The 23,491-nt window shown below is 38.3% G+C and overlaps 1 protein-coding gene across 9 annotated transcripts in view; it reads left to right on the forward strand.

The window, feature by feature from the left end:
- Window positions 1–23,491, forward strand: part of LOC100593118 (SET domain bifurcated histone lysine methyltransferase 2) — an 86,905-nt gene that overhangs the window by 22,081 nt on the left and 41,333 nt on the right. For 8 of the 9 annotated variants that reach the window (XR_004030169.1, XR_004030168.1, XM_003270089.3 and 5 more), the window contains 6 exons: window positions 1,312–1,408; window positions 16,065–16,625; window positions 19,819–19,935; window positions 20,555–20,724; window positions 22,355–22,580; window positions 23,078–23,177. Coding sequence is in view for 7 of the 9 variants with exons in the window: in XM_003270089.3 (XP_003270137.1) it covers window positions 1,312–1,408; window positions 16,065–16,625; window positions 19,819–19,935; window positions 20,555–20,724; window positions 22,355–22,580; window positions 23,078–23,177 (1,271 nt within the window). In the remaining 2 variants the exon portion in view is untranslated. The remainder of the gene's footprint in view (window positions 1–1,311; window positions 1,409–16,064; window positions 16,626–19,818; window positions 19,936–20,554; window positions 20,725–22,354; window positions 22,581–23,077; window positions 23,178–23,491) is intronic. The other variant, XM_030813407.1, reaches the window with a different exon arrangement.

A 23,491-nucleotide genomic window follows, 5' to 3' on the forward strand; every position in this document is an offset into this window, starting at 1 on the left:
AGGGCTTAACTTTTCCCTTTGGCATAATAAATTTGGAAGGTCCTAAATTTTTATTTTCTTTTTACATAGCTCTCTTCAACTATCAGACTTTTATTTATTCATTTATTTTAGAGAGAGGGGCTTCCTCTGTCGCTCAGGCTGGAGTGCAGTGGTGCAAGTATAGCTCACTACAGCCTACAGTTCCTGGGCTTAAGCAGTGCTCCCACCGCAGTTCCTAAATAGCTAGAACTACAGGCATGCGCCACCACGCCTGGCTAACTTTTTTTTTTTTTTTTTTTCTGTCGTAGAGACAGGGCCTTGTTCTGTTGCTAATAGGGGGCCTTAAACTCCTGGCCTCAAGTAATCCTCCCACTTTATCCTTCCAAAGTGACGAGATTACAGGGATGAACCTTGTGCTTGGCTCAGCTATCAGATTTTAAACCTTTCTTTACTTGGAAAATTAAAGACAGATATTTGTTTTTCAGTTAGCCAAGGAGCAACCTTGAAATACAATATCCTTTTATTAAACTTCTTTTGAGGGAGAAAGTAAGTTATAATTTTTTTATTAGAAAATAAATATACTAGGCCAGGCGTGGTGGCTCATGCCTTTAATCCCAGCCGTTTGGGAGGCCCAGGTGCGTGGATCACTTGAGGTCAGGAGTTCGAGATCAGCCTGGCCAACATAAGACCCTGTCTCTACTAAAAATACAAAAATTAGCCCGGCGTGGTTTTGCATGCCTGTAATCCCAGCTACTGGAGAGGCTGAGGCAGGAGAATCGTTTGAACCTAGGAAGTAGAGGTTGCAGTGAGCCAAGATCATACCACTGCACTCCAACCTGGGCGACAGAGTGAATGAGACTCTGTCTCAAAAAAAAAGAAATGTGAACAACTAGATCAAAAGAGATACCCAGATACTTCATCCCCTCCCTAAAATAGTTGTAGAGCAATAGGAAAACAAAAGGTACGTAAATTTTTCATTTTCTGACTTTTATAGAGCCTTTAAGAATTATGTGATTTCTCTATAAAATGCATGCAGAAGTAGGGATACTCAATGTCCACCTTAAAGATTGGTTAAGCTTCAAATCAAGTTCAGGCCAAACTAGAGTTTCTACAGTAGAAATCTTTTCTGTCCTCAGTGTTTTATCCTAGTTTATTAATATTTTTGAAAATATTGACACTTAATCTTTTGCCTCAATCTTGAAACCTTAATATGTTTGCAAATTTTAGGGATCCATATGGGCAGACTCTAGTCAATGAACATATTACTTGGGTACTTATAGCAAATGGTTTTTAACTTGGTGTATTTGTTGCTCACATTATTTTTTTGTGTAGATCATATGCCTGTGACTCAGAAGGAACAGGAAAACAAATCCAATGCATTTCCCTCTACATCATATGAAAACTCCTTTCCAGAAGACAGTACATTTCTGTATGTATATAAATTCTTTGTTATTCATGCTTTTGCTCCTACAGATTTCTTCTTTATAAATCACTTGACATTAGAATAGATGAAATATACAAAAAACATTTTTCCCATTAAAGCTTTAAAAGTTGTATATTTTAGTTTTTTATGTAGAATAGAATTTCATGAGTCTGAATAGGTTATTGAATATTCCTAGTTAATCAAGTGTTTTTATAAAGTTTAGCTTAAGATGTCTTTGTGTATTTTATTTTTTAATACACTGAAATCTACCAAGTAGTGTGTTTTTGTTTTGTTTTGTTTTTTGTTTTACTGCTTAGATTATCTGGAGAATTTAAAAATGTCAAAGTGTTTCTTTCAGTATCAGTTGAGTTTTCAAAATGCGTAACAGCTCTTAAGTAGTGTCTAAAAGTTTATGGGAATAGACTAAATTTTTCTGACCTTCCCTTTCTCATTTTATCATTACTTTCCATAAAGATTCTTTGGCATAAAGGAGAATTGCGTAAGAGTGAATCTGATACTCTGACACGTAGTCTTTATTTTTAGTGGGTAATACCTGGGCCTAACCCTTCAAGTACTAATTACAGGGAAGTTTCTGAAAGTTCTCTAGAGTAGAGAACATAGTTTCAAAAAACAAAAAAGTATCTTTAGACAGAAACTTCTTTGTTACCCTAATTTCATTTGTTCTTTCAGCTCAATATTAAATTGACCAAAAAATACTAAATATATAATTATTTTTTTATTTTCATGCCTGTGAGTGTTGTAGATAGACACTATTTCATATGATTTGGATTTACAAATATTAGAGATGTCATTGCAGTTTGAGTGGGTCTCAAAAGGCCCATAAAATTACTTTAAAATGCTCTCAGAGAAAGCTAAGTTCACACTTTAGCTCCTTAATTGGCCATTTCAGTGCTCACAGAACAGTTTTTTTTCCTAGAAATTCTGACCTTTGAATATACAGTGTAAAATTTTGTAAGTTTTTAAGAACAAATTCACTCAGTCTAAATCTAAATTAAATTTTCATGTAAATTACCACCAAACAACTCTCTACCAAACAGTTATCTATATATTTAGATATTATATTTTAAACTTAAATACAGGAGTGGTTTATTGCTGTGAAGTATCATTTTTTAGTTTAAGTTCATTATACCAGCTTATCAGAATCTTTTTGAATTTTGGAATATTTTTTGTCCCTTTTAGCTTATCATCTTGTACAAATAAATAAGCTTTCTAATCTTCATTATGGTCACTGAAAACAATATGGAACAGGACATGACCAAAGATAAAAACCCTGTGGCTGGCTCACTACTAGACATTCTTTTTATTACGCTTCAGAAAGAACTGTTTAAGCAACTGTGAATTTACTTCTACTGTTGTCCCGCCTGCACTTCTCACTTACAAAGTGGTCATGAACAATCAAGGTTCACTGCCGTAGCATTCTGTGGCATTGCCAGACATTATTCAGACTTATTGAAAACTTTGTCAAAAAAGAAAATTCAGTTAATTTGGATTTTTCTCACCTACTTGTTGACTCAGCACCTAGTGTTGGCCTTTTAAATTCAAAATATTTAGAAGTCACACACTTGATGCCTTCTTCTAGAGTTTTTAAGAGACCAGTGTTAAGCTAACCTTTCTATATTTTCTGTAGCCTGTCCTCCTTCCCTTTTTAAAAATCAGGGCAGCTAGAACTTGAGTATAAGTGGTCAAAGAAAAAATAGGGCAGTATTGTTTTATTTTTAATTTTTCTATATTTGAAGTTTTTTTTCCAGACCTTGAGATTTAATTTGTAGAGTCTTCTATATGCTTAAATAAACTTGAGTTCTAGCACCCTCTCTTTAACTGTCACAGACTTCAGTTTCTTTTTATTTTTTTCCTCTTGTTTCCAACTTGAGAGCCATACTTACAGATGGAAAAGACGAAGGCAGAATTGTTTTTGAGAAACTCTTCCTTCTCTTTGTTATCAGTTAACCTTATCTTTCTCCTAATAGATTATTTTCTTGTTCTAAGCATAGCTTTAGTTGTTTTTTGTTGTTGTTGTTATTTTATTAGCATTTTTGGAAACCTCAGTTCTTACTAGGCTTTGTGATACTTTTCTTACAGTTTCATACCAATGTTTCATATTCATAATTAGCTGTCTTCTTTTGTATGTATACTTTTAAAAATCCGAGCTTCCAAGAAAAATTGAGTTGGTTTCTTTAACTGTTTTCCCATCTCTTTAGGACTGTTTGTAATTATATAATCAGAATTTCATTTCCTTAATCTCCCATCTCTCTTGTACTGTCTTGACACTCAGAGGCTTTTTTTGAGATTATACCTAACTTTTGAGTTGAGCTTTCTGAGATCTTTTCAGATGAAGGGACATGTCTTACTAGGCTTAGGATTTTCTTCCTTTGCCATTAAGAATTCCAAGGAAGCATTTCATTCTTGACCGGAATTATGTTTAAATAATTCCTTTTATATTTCCTCTGCAGCCCAGAAGTTTATTTGCTTGTTTTACTTTCAGTTTTTAAACCCTCTTAGCAGCCCAGTGGTCACATAGGTTGCCTGGTAAACTAAATGTTCAATAACTTAAGCCAGGGATTCTCAGCCCCAGCTAAACTGCTCAAGATTAGGCTGAGCGTGGTGGCTCACACCTGTAATCCCAGCACTTTGGGAGGTTAAGGCGGGAGGATCACTTGAGCCCAAAATTTCAAGACTAGCCTGGGCAACATGGCAAAACCCTATCTCTACAAAAAAATAACAAAAATTAGCCAGGCTTGGTGGCACATGCCTGTGGTCCCAGCTACTTGGGAGGCTGAGGTGTATCACTTAAGTCCGGAAGATCAAGGCTGCAGCGAGCCATGATCACGCCTCCGCACTCTAGCTTGGGTGACAGAGTGAGAGCCTATTTCAAAAAAAGATTATACAAACTATCAATGGCAAACCCCAGGATGAAATCTTGGGTCTAATAGGGCACAGGCTTCAGGCTTTTGGTGTTTTTTGTGGGGTTTTTTTGTTTTCTTTTTTTTTTTTTTTTTTTTTTTTTTTGAGACAGCAGGGTCTCACTGTCTCGCTGGGTGGACTGCAGTGACACATAGTCACAACTCACTGTAGGCTTGACACCCTAATCTCAAGCAATCCTTCCTCCTCAGACTCTCAAGTAGCTAGGACTACAGGTGCATACCACCATACCTGGCTAATTTTTAACATTTTTTTTTGTAGCGATGTGATCTCACTATGTTGCCCAGGCAGGTCGTGAACTCCTAGTCTCAAGCAGTCCTCCCTCCTCAGCTTCCCAAAGTGCTGGGATTACAGGCACGAGCCACCACACCCAGCCAGTATTTTATTCTTGAGTTGAACTGAATTTCTGCTCCACATAAGTGAGTTATGACATAGGTAACTGTAAACAAAAAAAAAGTATTACTTCAGTGATAATTCTTTTAAAAGGATATTTACTTTTGTGATTTTAGAAGTCTGAATTCCCTTTTTTTTTGGTCAAGTATAAACTTTGGTTTGTCAGGAGTACATACCTATTCAAGCTAGCTTAAGTAGTGGAATTTATTAGAAGTGTACGAGGTGTGCAGCTTTGGTTAGCATACTGGGTGACATTGGGCTTGCACCACTGCTTAAAGACACAGGTGTAAATTTAAGCCATTATATGGCTTTTTACATGACATGCACACAAACCCAAAAGATTATTAAAAAAAAAAAAATGCACACACATGTACCTACACATACAGACACACATATATATAAATAAAATAGGTCTTGAAGAACAGAAAATGTAACACAGCAGGCCATGTAAACACTGGAATAGGAACTCAAAAGTCAGTACCTAAGGTCAGGGTTGACACAGTCTCAACTCTACTTCTATCTGTTACCAGTAGGTTTCTTCTCTTTCCACATGACCAAACATAGCTGCTCCAGCTAAACTCTAACCTTCTAGTGCAAGTGTTATCTCATGTGACATATATATATATATATAATTTTTTTTTTTTTAAATAGAGACAGGGTCTAGTCATGTTGCTCAGGCTGATCTTGATCTCCTGGGCTCAATGAATCCTCCCACCTCGGCCTGCTGCAGTGCTGGGATTACAGGCATGAGCCACCGCACCCAACCATTTTTTTAATATCTTAATTTAAATTATTGAAAGAGACAGTATAAAAAGCCCAGTATGTATACAAGATCCAACATCTTTGAGTACACTGAAATTAATATACCTGACTTTCAGAAGAGGATGACTAAAGAAGGGACTGAGCAAAATACCAGATTTACCTACTGCAGTCTTTTGATGAATACAGTATACATTCGTGTTTTAAAATATGCCCCCTTAACGGTCATAGAGGATAGAATGACTTCTTACTTTAGCCTTGCCAAAAGCTAGGTAATCAGTTGGCAGCCTCCAAGCCATGCTCCACGTTGATGTTCAGGGTGACTAACGACACCCTGAACAATTGTCAAATCATATGCAAACTGAGAAATCCTTACCCAGAGGCTGGCAAGCAGGTCCAGACAGCCATGGACTTCTCCTTCTCACTACTTACTCCTTATCCTCTGTTTACCTCTAGCACTTTTAATCAATGACTGGGTTTAGAATACTGTATATAGAATTGGTTTTGTTTATTTCTGTTTTTTTTTTTTTTCAGTAATGTATCTTCACACCTAAATAAAGTTAACCCTCCTCTCCATAAAACTGGGATGAAATTAGGTTACTTTATTCTTAAGACTTGTAAGTTGGGTTTTTTCCTTCTATTTAGTAAAATGAAGCACAGATAAGAAAATAACCTTTTCTAAGGTTTACGCTAGTGTCATATTTTTATGCTTTTCTCCTCCTTTTCTGTTTTTTCTCTTCTCCCACTCCTCCCTAACTCTTCTTAAATGTAAAACATGTATTTCTCAGTGTTAATTGCTCAGTAACTAGAGTCTTGTATCTCCTAGTTTTTATTTGTTAGTCATAAGGAGAATACTTTTAAGCTAGTTTGGCTTTCTTGAAATGTAAATTCCAAATTACAAGTTTTACCAGCATATTTACTATTACAAATTTTAGTCTTAAGTAGTTCTAATTGTATATTGTTCCAGTAGTGGCTAACTTGGAGTTGTATTTGTTGTGTCATATGAGGAAATTACGTAAAGGACATTAAACTACTATTCAAATATTAGTTGTTATTTAAGAACTAAGGATAACCCAGATACTTTCTCACATATATCCTGAATTAATCCCTTCATATTCCAAGAAAAATTTATTGAGTCATCTACATTAATATTTAATGTTCCCCTTCCTCCAAAGAGCAAAACAGGAACCAAAAAATGCATACCTGAGGCCAGGCGCAGTGGCTCATGCTTGTAATCCTAGTAATTTGGGAGGCCAAGGCAGGCAGATCACTTGAGCTCAGGAGTTTGAGGCTAGCCTAGGCAACATGGTGAGACCCCATCTCTACCAAAAATGCAAAAAATTAGCTGGGTATCATGACGCCCGTCATCCCAGCTACTCGAGAGGCTGAAGTGGGAGGATTGCATGAGCCCAGGAGGCAGAGGTTGTGGGGAACCAAGATTGCACCACTGCACTCCAGCCTGGGTGACAGAGTAAGACCCTGTCTCCAAAAAAAAAAAAAAATAGGCAAAATGTCAAATGACATTTACAGAATAATATACTACAGAATCCAATTTGAAACATACTTATTTGGTTAAGTCAAGTTGAAAAGGACAACAGAACAGTTTACTATCTCTATAAATCTCTAAGTGTGTAAGTAACTTGAGAGTGAGTAACCTATATCAAAACAAAGAACAAGGCCATGAGAACCTAAGGAATTATTACAGTGAATTCTGAATGAAAGAAAATAGGGTGTTTTATCTCAGATAGACAAATAAATAGAATATCCAGAGTTCAGATTATACCATAATTCCTTATAAGAAAAAGTGGTAAGAAGGAACTTGACACCTAATAATAGGGAACAAGTAGGTTCCAGATACCACCTTTGAAAAACACGAAGATATTGGATACTAAATTCAAGGGCCAGGCATGGTGGCTCACACCTATAATCCCAGCAGTTTGGGAGGCCGAGGCGGGTGGGTCACTTGAGGTCAAGAGTTTGAGACCAGCCTGGCCCACATGGCAAAACCCTGTCTGTACTAAAAATACAAAAATTAGCTGGGTGTGGTGGCACATGCCTGTAATCCCAGCTACTTGGGAGGCTGAGGCACAAGAATCACTTGAACCTGGGAAGCAGAGGTTGCAGTGAGCCGAGGTCATGCCACTGCATTCCAGCCTGGGCAATAGAGTGAAACTCACTCTCTCTCAAAAAAAAAAAAAGATTTCTAAATAAATTATAGTACATCCTTTTACCTATTAGACTCTGAAATCCAAAAGCATCAAGATCCACCTGATTGATGAAGCTCTGTGAAAACAGGCACTCTCATTTATTGCTGAAGAAACTGACACTATGGAGAACAATTTGGCAATGTTAATGAAATAACTAATCCATTTGCCTTGTGACCTAGCACTCCCACTTCTGGGAATATGTTCTGCAACAGTATCTTTACGCGTATGAAATTGTTATTAATAGATTCATAATTTTATAGCAAAGATTATTACAATAAAATTACTTATTAAAAGATCACTGTATAAGTTTACCGTATATGTTCTAAAAGATCACTGTGTAAGTTAACTAGTCCACTATTGTGGTCTAGCCTGTACTACATGTTATGGAAGATTGTCCATTATTGCAGGCTAGGTAATTAAATTGTGGACTTAACGCAAAGGATTACTATACAGTCGGAGAAAGGATGAGGAAGCTCCATATCTGCACATCCAGTATGGTAGCCATTAGCTACATGTGACTGTTTAAATCTGAATTAATCAAAATTAGATAAAATTTAAAAATTCAGTTCTTTGGTCGTGCTAGCTACATTTAAAAGTGCTCAGTAACCACATGTGCCCACTGGCTACCAAATCGGACGGCACAGGTATAGACCATTTCTATCAATGGAGGAAGTTTTTTTGGATGGCACTGCTTTATATAGTGTATTAGTCCGTTTTCACGCTGCTGATAAAAACATACCCAAGACCAGGCAATTTACAAAAGAAGGAGGTTTAATGGACTTACAGTTCCACATGGCTGGGGAGGCCTCACACTCATGGCAGAAGGCAAGCAAGAGCAAGTCACATCTTACATAGATGATGACAGGCAAAGAGCTTGTGCAGGGAAACGCCCCCTTATGTTACCATCAGATCTCGTGAGACTTATTCACTATCACGAGAATAGCACGAGAAAGACCTGCCCCCATGATTCAGTTACCTCCCACCAGGTCCCTCCCACAACACGTGGGAATTCAAGATGAGATTTGGGTAGGGACACAGCCAAACCATATCATAGAGCAAATACAACACATCTCTAAAATACCTGTATTATAATACATAACAGACACCTAAATATAGAAAATACTATGTAAAACAAAGCTCAGATTATTTGTGAAAGTTTAAAACTTGATTTCCAAACAAAAGGAAGCTTTTCACGGATTTTTTTTTTTTTTTTTTAAGAAAGGATCTCAGTCTGTCACCCAGGCTGGAATGCAATGGTGTGATCATGATTCACTGTAGCCCCAACCTCCCGAGTCCAAGTGATCCTCCCACCTCAGCCCCCGAAGTACCTAGAACTACAGGCATGCACCACCACACCTTACTAATTTTGTTTACTTCTTGTAGGGACGAGGTTTCACTGTGTTGCCCAGGCTGATCTTGAGCTCCTGAGCTCAAGCAAGCCTTCCGTCTTGGCCTCTCAAAGTGCTGGGATTACAGTTGTGAGCCATCACACCCTGCAGACTTTTTTTTTTTTTTTTCCTTAATAGCCACCCCATTTTCTCCTGTCAGTTTGCCATTTTTTCAGATGTATCAATATGATTGTGAGGTAGATTACATATTATGGAAAGAATTCAGTTGGTACTATTGTTGAAGGCAAACAGTATAAAGATTCTTGATGAATAAGTTTTCAGCCAGCCTTTGTTTTTTTGCATGCAAAGAGCTTGATCTCAGCATGCCTGAAGAAGTAACCTTCTTCAGTGCTTTATTAATTGCATGCTCTAAATGAACTCTAAATTTGCTAGGTGCTATGAAATACCTAACAGAAAGTTAGAGCTGTAATCACAGCTTCCTGGAATATTCTGAAATTAGGTATAAGGCAGACCTGGTGCGTGCCTGTACCAGCTATTTGGGAGGCTGAGGCAGGAGGATCACTTGGGGACAAGAGTTGAAGGCCGCTGTGTGCTGTAATCACACCTGTGAATGGCCACTGCACTCCAGCCTGTGCAACATAGCAAGACCCCATCTCTGAGAAAAGTTTTAAAAATAGATATAATCTTTATATGGGTGTGGAACATCTTAAAATGTGTATCTTAGAGTCTGGCTTATTTTAATATTGTCTAAGAAGATAGGAAATAATTACAGTTTTTTTTTAATTTTTTTTATTTTTATTATTATACTTTAGGTTTTAGGGTATATGTGCACAATGTGCAGGTTTGTTACATATGTATCCATGTGCCATGTTGATTTCCTGCACCCATTAACTCGTCATTTAGCATTAGGTATATCTCCTAATGCTGTCCCTCCCCTCTCCCCCAACCCCACAACAGTCCCCGGAGTGTGATGTTCCCCTTCCTGTGTCCATGAGTTCTCATTGTTCAATTCCCACCTATGAGTGAGAACATGCAGTGTTTGGTTTTTTGTCCTTGTGATAGTTTACTGAGAATGATGTTTTCCAATTTCATCCATGTCCCTACAAAGGACATGAACTCATCATTTTTTATGGCTGCATAGTATTCCATGGTGTATATGTGCCACATTTTCTTAATCCAGTCTATCGTTGTTGAACATTCGGGTTGGTTCCAACTCTTTGCTATTGTGAATAGTGCCGCAATAAACATACGTGTGCATGTGTCTTTATAGCAGCATGATTTATAGTCCTTTGGGTATATACCCAGTAATGGGATGGCTGGGTCAAATGGTATTTCTAGTTCTAGATCCCTGAGGAATTGCCACACTGACTTCCACAATGGTTGAACTAGTTTACAGTCCCACCAACAGTGTAAAAGTATTCCTGTTTCTCCACATCCTCTCCAGCACCTGTTGTTTCCTGATTTTTTAATGATGGCCATTCTAACTGGTGTGAGATGGTATCTCACTGTGGTTTTGATTTGCATTTCTCTGATGGCCAGTGATGATGAGCATTTTTTCATGTGTTTTTTGGCTGCATAAACGTCTTCTTTTGAGAAGTGTCTGTTCATGTCCTTTGCCCACTTTTTGGTGGGGTTGTTTGTTTTTTTCTTGTAAATTTGTCTGAGTTCATTGTAGATTCTGGATATTAGCCCTTTGTCAGATGAGTAGGTTGCAAAAATTTTCTCCCATTCTGTAGGTTGCCTGTTCACTCTGATGGTAGTTTCTTTTGCTGTGCAGAAGCTCTTTAGTTTAATTAGATCCCATTTGTCAATTTTGCCTTTTGTTGCCATTGCTTTTGGTGTTTTAGACATGAAGTCCTTGCCCACGCCTATGTCCTGAATGGTATTGCCTAGGTTTTCTTGTAGGATTTTCATGGTTTTAGGTCTAACATTTAAGTCTTTAATCCATCTTGAATTAATTTTTGTATAAGGTGTAAGGAAGGGATCCAGTTTCAGCTTTCTACATATGGCTAGCCAGTTTTCCCAGCACCATTTATTAAATAGGGAATCCTTTCCCCATTTCTTGTTTTTGTCAGGTTTGTCAAAGATCAGATAGTTGTAGATATGCGGCATCATTTCTGAGGGCTCTGTTCTGTTCCATTGATCTATGTCTCTGTTGTGGTACCAGTACCATGCTGTTTTGGTTACTGTAGCCTTGTAGTATAGTTTGAAGTCAGGTAGTGTGATGCCTCCAGCTTTGTTCTTTTGACTTAGGATTGACTTGGCGATGTGGGCTCTTTTTTGTTTCCATATGAACTTTAAAGTAGTTTTTTCCAATTCTGTGAAGAAAGTCATGGGTAGCTTGATGGGGATGGCATTGAATCTATAAATTACCTTGGGCAGTATGGCCATTTTCATGATATTGATTCTTCCAACCCATGAGCATGGAATGTTCTTCCATTTGTTTGTATCCTCTTTTATTTCATTGAGCAGTGGTTTGTAGTTCTCCTTGAAGAGGTCCTTCACATCCCTTGTAAGTTGGATTCCTAGGTATTTTATCCTCTTTGAAGCAATTGTGAATGGGAGTTCACTCATGATTTGGCTCTCTGTTTGTCTGTTATTGGTGTACAAGAATGCTTGTGATTTTTGTACATTGATTTTGTATCCTGAGACTTTGCTGAAGTTGCTAATCAGCTTAAGGAGATTTTGGGCTGAGACAATGGGGTTTTCTAGATATACAATCATGTCATCTGCAAACAGGGACAATTTGACTTCCTCTTTTCCTAATTGAATACCCTTTATTTCCTTCTCCTGCCTGATTGCTCTGGCCAGAACTTCCAGCACTATGTTGAATAGGAGCGGTGAGAGAGGGCATCCCTGTCTTGCCCCAGTTTTCAGAGGGAATGCTTCCAGTTTTTGCCCATTCAGTATGATATTGGCTGTGGGTTTGTCATAGATAGCTCTTATTATTTTGAGATACGTCCCATCAATACCTAATTTATTGAGAGTTTTTAGCATGAAGGGTTGTTGAATTTTGTCAAAGGCCTTTTCTGCATCTATTGAGATAATCATGTGGTTTTTGTCTTTGGTTCTGTTTATATGCTGGATTACATTTATTGATTTGCATATGTTGAACCAGCCTTGCATCCCAGGGATGAAGCCCACTTGATTATGGTGGATAAGCTTTTTGATGTGCTGCTGGATTTGGTTTGCCAGTATTTTATTGAGGATTTTTGCATCAATGTTCATCAAGGATATTGGTCTGAAATTCCCTTTTTTGGTTATGTCTCTGCCAGGCTTTGGTATCAGGATGATGCTGGCTTCATAAAACGTGTTAGGGAGGATTCCCTCTTTTTCTATCGATTGGAATAGTTTCAGAAGGAATGGTACCAGTTCCTCCTTGTACCTCTGGTAGAATTCGGCTGTGAATCCATCAGGTCCTGGACTCTTTTTGGTTGGTAAGCTATTGATTATTGCCACAATTTCAGAACCTGTTATTGGTCTATTCAGAGATTCAACTTCTTCCTGGTTTAGTCTTGGGAGGGTGTATTTGTCAAGGAATTTATCCATTTCTTCTAGATTTTCTAGTTTATTTGCATAGAGGTGTTTGTACTATTCTCTGATGGTAGATTGTATTTCTGTGGGATCGGTGGTGATATCCCCTTTGTCATTTTTTATTGCGTCTATTTGATTCTTCTCTCTTTTCTTCTTTATTAGTCTTGCTAGCGGTCTATCAATTTTGTTGATCTTTTCGAAAAACTAGCTCCTGGATTCATTAATTTTTTGAAGGGTTTTTTGTGTCTCTATTTCCTTCAGTTCTGCTCTGATTTTAGTTATTTCTAGCCTTCTGCTAGCTTTTGAATGTGTTTGCTCTTGCTTTTCTAGTTCTTTTAATTGTGATGTTAGGGTGTCAATTTTGGATCTTTCCTGCTTTCTCTTGTGGTCATTTAGTGCTATAAATTTCCCTCTACACACTGCTTTGAACATGTCCCAGAGATTCTGGTATGTTGTGTCTTTGTTCTTGTTGGTTTCAAAGAACATCTTTATTTCTGCCTTCATTTCATTATGTACCCAATAGTCATTCAGAAGCAGGTTGTTCAGTTTCCATGTAGTTGAGCGGTTTTGAGTGAGTTTCTTAATCCTGAGTTCTAGTTTGATTGCACTGTGGTCTGAGAGACAGTTTGTTATAATTTCTGTTCTTTTACATTTGCTGAGGAGAGCTTTACTTCCAACTATGTGGTCAATTTTGGAATAGGTGTGGTGTGGTGCTGAAAAAAATGTATATTCTGTTGATCTGGGGTGGAGAGTTCTGTAGATGTCTATTAGGTCCACTTTGTGCAGAGCTGAGTTCAATTCCTTGATATCCTTGTTAACTTTCTGTCTCATTGATCTGTCTAATGTTGACAGTGGGGTGTTAAAATCTCCCATTATTATTATGTGGGAGTTTAAGTCCCTTTGTAGGTCACTGAGGACTTGCTTTATGAATCTGGGTGCTCCTGTGTTGGGTGCATATATATTTAGGATAGTTAGCTCTTCTTGATGAATTGATCCCTTTACCATTATGTAATGGCCTTCTTTGTCTCTTTTGATCTTTGTTGGTTTAAAGTCTATTTTCTCAGAGACTAGGATTGCAACCCCTGCCTTTTTTTGTTTTCCATTTGCTTGATAGATCTTCCTCCATCCCTTTATTTTGAGTCTATGTGTGTCTCTGCACGTGAGATGAGTTTCCTGAATACAGCACACTGATGGGTCCTGACTCCTTATCCAGTTTGCCAGTCTGTGTCTTTTAATTGGAGCATTTAGCCCATTTACATTTAACGTTAATATTGTTATGTGTGAATCTGATCCTGTCATTATGATGTTAGTTGGTTATTTTGCTCGTTAGTTGATGCAGTTTCTTCCTAGCCTCGATGGTCTTTACAATTTGGCATGTTTTTGCAATGGCTGGTACCGGTTGTTCCTTTCCATGTTTAGTGCTTCCTTCAGGAGCTCTTTTAGGGCAGGCCTGGTGGTGACAAAATCACTCAGCGTTTGCTTGTCTGTAAAGTATTTTATTTCTCCTTCACTTATGAAGCTTAGTTTGGCTGGATATGAAATTCTGGGTTGAAAATTCATTTCTTTAAGAATGTTGAATATCGGCCCCCACTCTCTTCTGGCTGGTAGAGTTTCTGCCGAGAGATCAGCTGTTAGTCTGATGGGCTTCCCTTTGTGGGTAACCTGACCTTTCCCTCTGGCTGCCCTTAACATTTTTTCCTTCATTTCAACTTTGGTGAATCTGACAATTATGTGTCTTGGAGTTGCTCTTCTCAAGGAGTATCTTTGTGGCGTTCTCTGTATTTCCTGAATCTGAATGTTGGCCTGCCTTGCTAGATTGGGGAAGTTCTCCTGGATAATAGCTTGCAGAGTGTTTTCCAACTTGGTTCCATTCTCCCCGTCATTTTCAGGTACACCAATCAGACGTAGGTTTGGTCTTTTCACATAGTCCCAGATTTCTTGGAGGCTTTGTTCATTTCTTTTTATTCTTTTTTCTCTAAACTTCCCTTCTCACTTCATTTCATTCATTTCATCTTCCATCAGCGATACCCTTTCTTCCAGTTGATCGCATCTACTACCGAGGCTTCTGCAATCTTCGCGTAGTTCTCGAAACTTGGCTTTCAGCTCCATCAGCTCCTTTAAGCCCTTCTCTCCATTGGTTATTCTAGTTATCCATTCTTCTAATTTTTTTTCAAAGTTTTTCACTTCTTTGCTATTGTTTTGAATTTCCTCCCGTAGCTCAGAGTAGTTTGATCGTCTGAAGCCTTCTTCTCTCAGCTTGTCAAAGTCATCCTCCATCCAGCTTTGTTCCATTGCTGGTGAGGAGCTGCGTTCCTTTGGAGGAGGAGAGGTGCTCTGCTTTTTAGAGTTTCCAGTTTTTCTGCTCTGTTTTTTCCCCATCTTTGTGGTTTTTATCTACTTTTGGTCTTTGATGATGGTGATGTACAGATGGGTTTTTGGTGTGGATGTCCTTTCTGTTTGTTAGTTTTCCTTCTACCAGACAGGACCCTCAGCTGCAGGTCTGTTGGAGTTTACTAGAGGTCCACTCCAGACCCTGTTTGGCTGGGTGTCAGCAGCGGTGGCTGCAGAACAGCGGATTTTCGTGAGACCACAAATTCAGCTGTCTGATAGTTCCTCTGGAAGTTTTGTCTCAGAGGAGTACCCAGCCGAGTGAGGTGTCAGTCTGTCCCTACTGGGGGGGTGCCTCCCAGTTAGGCTGCTCAGGGGTGAGGGACCCACTTTAGGAGGCAGTCTGTCCGTTCTCAGATCTCCAGCTGCGTGCCGGGAGAACCACTACTCTCTTCAAAGCTGTCAGTCAGACAGGGACATTTAAGTCTGTGGAGGTTCCTGCTGACTTTTTGTTTGTCTGTGCCCTGCCCCCAGAGGTGGAGCCTACAGAGGCAGGCAGGCCTCCTTGAGCTGTGGTGGGCTCCACCCAGATCGAGCTTCCTGGCTGCTTTGTTTACCTAAGCAAGCCTGGGCAATGGCGGGCGCCCCTCCCCCAGCCTCGCTGCTGCCTTGCAGCTTGATCTCAGACTGCTGTGCTAGCAATCAGCGAGACTCCGTGGGCATAGGACCCTCCGAGCCAGGTGCGGGACACAATCTCCTAGTGTGCCGTTTTCCAGGCCCATTTGAAAAGCGCAGTATTAGGGTGGGACTGACCCGATATTCCAGGTGCCATCTGTTACCCCTTTCTTTGACTAGGAAAGGGAACTCCCTGACCCCTTGCGCTTCCCAAGTGAGGCAATGCCTCGCCCTGCTTCGGCTCGCGCACAGTGCGCTTCACCGACTGTCGCGCACCCACTGTTTGGCACTCCCTAGTGAGATGAAACCGGTACCTCAAACAGAAATGCAGAAATCGCCCGTCTTCTGTGTCGCGCAGGCTGGGAGCTGTAGACCGGAGCTGTTCCTATTTGGCCATCTTGGCTCCACTTACAGTTTTTTTAAAATGAGGAATTGAACGATAAATTTGAGATACTAATGAATAATTTATTTTAACAGAACAACAGAAAATAAGGAAATTGTCTCTCTTGAAGATAAAGTAGACTTTAGAGAAAAAGACTCATCTTGGAATTTATCTTACCAAAGTCATGACTGCTCTGGTGCTTGTCTGATGAAAATGCCACTGAACTTGAAGGGAGAAAACCCTCTGCAGCTGCCAATCAAATGTCACTTCCAAAGACGACATGCAAAGACAAACTCTCATTCTTCAGCACTCCATGTGAGTTATAAAACCCCTTGTGGAAGGAGTCTACGAAACGTGGAGGAAGTTTTTCGTTACCTGCTTGAGACAGAGTGTAACTTTTTATTTACAGATAACTTTTCTTTCAATACCTATGTTCAGTTGGCTCGGAATTACCCAAAGCAAAAAGAAGTTGTTTCTGATGTGGATATTAGCAATGGAGTGGAATCAGTGCCCATTTCTTTCTGTAATGAAATTGACAGTAGAAAGCTCCCACAGTTTAAGTACAGAAAGACTGTGTGGCCTCGAGCATATTATCTAACCAACTTTTCCAGCATGTTTACTGATTCCTGTGACTGCTCTGAGGGCTGCATAGACATGTGAGTAGAAAAACATGGCATTTCAAAAAATCTTCTGAATGTAAGGACACTTGTTAAGAAGTCTTGCTATGTATTAATTTGTCTATCTAAAACCTTTTCAAGAGTTACAGTAAGACCGGGCATGGTGGCCCACGTATTTAATCCCAGCACTTTGGGAGACCGAGGTGGGAGGCCAGCTTGAGCAAAGGAGTTTGAGACCAGCCTGGGCAACATGGCAAAACCCCATCTTAACAAAAAATTTAAAAATTAGCTGGGTATGGTGGTGTGCACCTATAGTCCCAGCTACTCTGGAGGCTGGGGTGGGAGATCTGCTTGAGCCCAGGAGGTCAAGGATGCAGTGAGCTGTGATCACACAGTGTACCAGAGGCCTGGACAACAAAGCAAGACCCTGTCTCCAAAAAATAAAAATAAAAATAAAAGAGTCTACAATGGGAAAATGAACTCTGTCACTAGCAGTAGGAAAAAAAACCTCTAATTGTTTGCCAAATATGGTAATTTGAAACATATTTCTTCCAAGGATGCATATTTCCTTTAATCTAGTACTAATATATTAAAAGATAATCAATAGCATTACAACAAATGATATTTAACAGTGCCAGACACTGTGACAAGTACCTTACATTCATTCTCTTAATCTTCACAAAAACCCATGAGGTAGGTAATATCTCAGTGTTACACATGAGGAAGTTGAGCGTCAGAGAAGTCAATTTGGAGAGATCATAGAACAAATTGTAGAGACAGGATTTGAACCCATGTTCTTAACCATTGGGTTATATGTTGCATTTTACTTTTAAAAATCATTTGCTGGCTAATGTGATGCTTATAACTAGTATTTTCTTTATCATAGTATAGTATTAACATCCCATGAAAAAATGAAAACATGTTCTAATATATTAAGACTTTGAAAAACATTTTAAGGGTGTATAGTACACATACATTTGTAGGTATACAGATGAGAGTGGTGTTGCATTATATGTACATTTAATTTAATGCAAATTTAGCTACCCATACTTGGCAAAAAAAGAATAAGAGAATGATAAATAATTTAAATAGTATAATAATAGTTTTCACCATCCTCTAAGTTAATTGGAGTATAAAATGAGAGCTATATCTACTGTTACCTCAGTTTGGCTCAGTTCCTTGAGGCCTCCCATAGAGGAAACCTCTCACTGTGCTGTTTTATTCTGTTTAAAAATATGTATTTTATTTTGTAAAGATTACCTCTAAATGTAACCCAACTACCTCATCTGGGGACTTCGCTCTCCAAAGGAATAGAAACAGATACCTGCACAAGACTAGGAACTAGGCCAGTATCTCACAGGGCCTGGAATTGTATTAATGAAAACATTGTTAACAGCTGTAAAACCAATAGGGTCAGAGCCAAAGCATTGGAGAAAGCACCCAACGTAGAGCAGCACACAGGACTAAACCCCACAGAAGGTATGATTTCAAACAAACAATTACAGCACACAAAGATGTTTAGGACCATGAAGGCAACATGAGTCCCGACAAGTAGAGAGAATTCACACCTGAGGAATCAGAGATAAATGTTGAATCTAATTGAAAGGGATTTTAAAACAGGTATAATTAAACTGTCCCAAGAGGCTGGGCACAGTGGCTCATACCTGTAATCCTAGCACTTTGGGAAGCTGAGGTAGGAACATCATTTGAGCCCAGGAATTCGAGACCAGCCTGAGCAACCTAGCGAAACCCCATCTCTACAAAAATACAAAAGTTAGCGTGGCATGGTGGGACGCACTTGTAGTCCCAGCTAGTCGGGAGTCTGAGGTGGGAGGACCACCTGAGTCCAGGGAGGTCCAGGCTGCAGTAGCCGAGATTGCGCTATTGCACTCCAGTCTGGGCAACAGAGTGAGACCCCTTCTCCAAAAAGAAAAGAAAAACTATTAACTTAATTGTATATGAAGTGAGCAATACCTAATCCAGTAGAAAAGTTAAAAGGAATTAACTAGATTTGTGTATAGCATGGATGGGTCTCAAAAACATTATATTGAACAACAAAGCAAGTTATAGAATAATACCTATAGTAAATTTTTTTATAATGAAAAATACACAATATATTGTTTGTAGATACACGTGTATATAAAAGCATAAAGGATGCCACACTAAATCTCTTGAGAGTTTAGTTATATCTGTAATGTTTTACTTTTTAACTTTTTTTAAGAAGACCATGTATATGTGGTGTATATGTGGTGTGTATATTTTAAATTATATATACGGGGAAAAGAACTAGACAAAATGCTGACAACTAATTCTGGATGGTGGAAATATGGGTGTTTATTATTATCTGTATTTTTCTGTACTTTTTTAACTTTGCACACAAAATCACATGGGAAAAGACAATTAGATTTTCATATCTGTAAACAGAATCCAAATTAATGAATTTGTTGATTGTTGTCATTGTTGTTGTTGTTCTTTTCTCTTGCAAACAGCAGCCACCATTCTGATGTGTATTAATTAATACAGAAAATACAGAAGAGAATCGTAGAGGAAAAGACCTTAAAGTCACTTGTTCAGCAAAGGAGACTGAGATCCAGAGATTTTAACCAGCTCACCAGCAGTCATTTACCTAGTTACACAGCTAGAGTCCCCAAGTTCCTTACTTTGTATCAAATTATGGTTCCCTATCAAGTTAGTTAATCATCTGAATAGAGGGGAAAGTACATGAAGTTTTATGGTTGCAAGCTTCCTGCCTTGCAACAGTATGAAAAAAGGATTCAATAATAGTAGCCAGATACCTGGCATCAATCTCCCCAGTCTGTTTCTGTCACTGGAGTGAGAGAGAACTTAAGACATCTGCAAAACTACATCCTTACAAATTTGACATATTTAAGTTTATCCATTGTAAAAGAGCAGAACTAACAGAATTCTCACAAACAAGCTTCTGTGCTGAACAGGGAAATTAAAGGAATTGATTTTGAAAAGGTAAACTCATATAGTTAAGTATTTCATGAGCAAATAGAGTTGCAGTGCAGTTTATAATTATTTATAAACTTTTTGGAGGTATTGTCTTTCAGAGAGATCTATTTAGGGAAAAAGCTCATAGTGTTCATGAGCCAAGCTATTCTAAATGCTATTACATCTTTTATTACATCATTTACACTTTTATCAAGACAGTCTCTTGACTTAACTTGGTGCTTTTTCATTCTTTCTCCATCCATTGCCTTCCTTTTAGAACAAAATGTGCATGTCTTCAACTGACAGCAAGGAATGCCAAAACTTCCCCCTTGTCAAGTGACAAAATAACCACTGGATATAAATATAAAAGACTACAGAGACAGATTCCTACTGGGTAAGGTACCTTGAGGATTTGTTGCAGGGTGTGTATATCTTTGAAAGTAGGTACTTTTTATTGTGGTCCAAAATCTTATAGATGTTAAATCTGGCTTAATTTGGTTCTAATACCAAAAATCTAAATTATTAAGGAATAAAAATCCTGTATATTGTTTGTGGAAATGGTAGTCAGAGACCACACATACATCATGCAGAGTGTACTCGAACACTCATCTGCTTTGAGTCTGGCTCTTACCCCTCTAGAATCAGCCTACTTTGGGCAGCTATTTCTCCATTTAAAAATACGCTGTCTAGAAATCATTTGAGAATTGGGAATTTTCAACCTTTAAAGGTACTGACTCACTTAATCTTCACAAAGCAGCCCTATGAGGGAGGTACTGTCATATAATCCCCATTTTAAAAATGTAAAGATAAAGCACAGAGAAGTTAAATAACTCATCCAAGATAATACAGCTAGTAAATGTGGAAGCTGTGATGGGAACCCAGGCACTCTACCTCTAAGAGCTTTCACATTTAGCCTGCTTCCCTCAGTAGTTATCAGTGCCAGTGAAGTGGCAATAAACTGCTTTTTGCTTTTTGAGGTGTCTGATTTTCTCTTTTGCATATTTTGTTGACAGCATTTATGAATGCAGCCTTTTGTGCAAATGTAATCGACAATTGTGTCAAAACCGAGTTGTCCAACATGGTCCTCAAGTGAGGTTACAGGTGTTTAAAACTGAGCAGAAGGGATGGGGTGTACGCTGCCTAGATGACATTGACAGAGGGACATTTGTTTGCATTTATTCAGGTAAAGCAAAGGTTTATTTTCAAACTATTCTAGAGTAGAATCCACTTTTCTGAATATCCATTTTCCTAGCCAGGGCCGTTGAGAGCTTACAGCAAGGTAAAGAGTAACAGTATCTAAGAGGAACATCAGAGAAAGGCAGGTAAACTGGGAACTTGAGCACTAAAGAGATGAGATGCTTAGGAGGTACTTTCTTCAAGAAAAGAAAGGTTCAGAGATGACACTTGGGTTTTTGCGTGAGGGCCTGTTACGTACAAGGCACATTTGTTTTGTCTGCATGGCTACAGGTACTTTGGAGTAAGGGAAGAAAACTTTTTAAAAGTAAAAAATACTAAATGACTGGCTTGCCAAGGTAAAGATGACCAGTCAAAAACTTTCTTATTCAATGTTTTGAGCTATTACTAGAATTTAACAAGATAATTATGTAATATCTGCATGTTATAATTCAGTCAGTGACTTTAGGCAACTCTCCCTATTTTGGGGACTGCAGAGAGTTGTCCATGCTGCAGAGCAAAACTTCCCAAGCAGTGTGTTACAGTCATGCAATTACTGATTCTTTAGGGCCACAGCCCCCAGGGCCAAACACATCAGTCTTCAGTAGTCTTACACATTTACCTCCAGCATGTCAGGCAAAATCCCTTATTTTCTGTGCACATCCTTCTGTGAGAAAGTTTGGGAAACACGGCTTTAGAGCCAGTCTAAAGGAATTGTCCTTGACTTAGTTTTAGCAGTTAGGCATCAGGGAACAGAACAACCAGGTTCTGAAAATTACTCATCTGAAAAATCGGGTTTATCTGTTTACATGACCACGTGCTTAAAAAAGAAAAGAAATGTCAGGTTCACATCAGGGAGGGCAAGAAGAAGCTTGCAGAGTTATCTGAATTCAGAGTAGTCACATGTATGGATCCCTGCCACTCCCCGTTTACAGATCCACATTCTACACAGCCTGCCTAGATGTTCATCTCTCATACTTCTCAAAATAACTCTTGGATGAAAGCTACCTGTAAAATGCCAGGTGGTGTCCAGGAAGTATCATTGGTTTTATCATTGTTGCTAGAAAATGTAACTAAGATATGTCTCCGATCTAATGATGGGTAAGAATATCCTGCTATTAATTTGGACTTGGCAACTATAATATTGAATCCCTTGAAAGAAAATGCATTAACTTTAGACTAAGATTTTAGTGTTATGCAGAACTTAATATGACAACCTAAGAACATATCACCACATATTTAAATAGGTACTTTTGTTAAAAATTTTAAGTTTCAGATGATAAAGCCTTTTTAACTAGACATAAAAGCTACAATTTTATGACTAGAGTCATCTCTGATTTTCTAGAGTACTTTCTCATCCATATCTTTGTTTTGTATCATTCTAGCTAAATCTCTTCTCTTTTATATTATACCAAAACAGACAGATGGTTTTTTTTAGATACCCTGTTTTTTCATATACTGGAAGATGAGAAATATCACATTGGTCTTTGTCTTGCAACAGTTTTGTAGGATGAGTTAATGTGTTTATCTTCATTGTAGAATGTGTGGGTTCTTTAGTCATGGAGTAGAAATAGAGATGTCTATTTATTGTTAGCAATTATCTTCTGTGTTGTTCAAACTCTTTAACATTTTCCTTTTAGGAAGATTACTAAGCAGAGCTAACACTGAAAAATCTAATGGTATTGATGAAAACGGAAGAGATGAGAATACTATGAAAAATATATTTTCAAAAAAGAGGAAATTAGAAGTTGCATGTTCAGATTGTGAAGTTGAAGTTCTCCCATTAGGATTGGAAACACATCCTAGAACTGCTAAAACTGAGAAATGTCCACCAAAGTTCAGTAATAATCCCAAGGAGCTTACTATGTAAGTAACAGCTTGAGGAACCCAGAGTAAATCTAAATTATTATCGATCAGTTGGTTCTTTTTCCTTCCTTCCCCTCTTTCTTTCTTTTCTCCTCATTTGTATTTATCATTTTGCTTCAAAGTTGTTAAGTCTAACACTTTGAGAAATCCAGGACATTTAAAAATCTAGCCAATGTACTATCCTCAGTGTTCCGTTCTGGAATTTTACCTTATGTGACTTTAGTCAGGTTTTTTATGGATGTCATAAGTTTTGCTGTTTTTTAAAATTTTCTATCATTTTATCTGCAAAGTTTTCATAGGTTCTCTTCCTTTTTTAAACATACTTCAAAAATTATTTATGATTATATTTCCTTTAGGGAAAGGAATAAACATAGATGTTCTTACTTAGGTTAATTTATAATAAGGATATTTATGTAATAACGGGTATTATCTATACTTCAATAAAGAGAATGAAGAGAATTTTTAATGATACAGAATAACTTTTTTTTCCTTTTTAGGGAAACGAAATATGATAATATTTCAAGAATTCGATATCATTCAGTTATTAGAGATCCTGAATCCAAGACAGCCATTTTTCAACACAATGGGAAAAAAATGGTAAAAAATGCAAAATGTAGATGGGACCCTTCTTTTCTTTTTTAAATTTTTTATTTTTTTGACACAGAGTCTCACTCTGTCACCCAGGCTGGAGTGTAGTGGCACAGTCACAGCTCACTGCAGCCTCAATCTCCTGGGCTCGAGTAATCCTCCCCCCTCAGCCTCCCAAATGGCTGGAACTACAGGTGCACACCACCATGCCCGGCTCTTATTTAGCAGAGATGGGGTCTCACTATATTGCCCAGGCTGGTCTCCAACTCCTGAGCTCTAGCAGTTGTCGTGCCTCAGCCTCCCAAAGTTCTGGGATTATAGGC

This window comes from Nomascus leucogenys, chromosome 5, assembly GCF_006542625.1.
Source record: "Nomascus leucogenys isolate Asia chromosome 5, Asia_NLE_v1, whole genome shotgun sequence".
Taxonomy (NCBI): Eukaryota; Metazoa; Chordata; class Mammalia; order Primates; family Hylobatidae; genus Nomascus; species Nomascus leucogenys.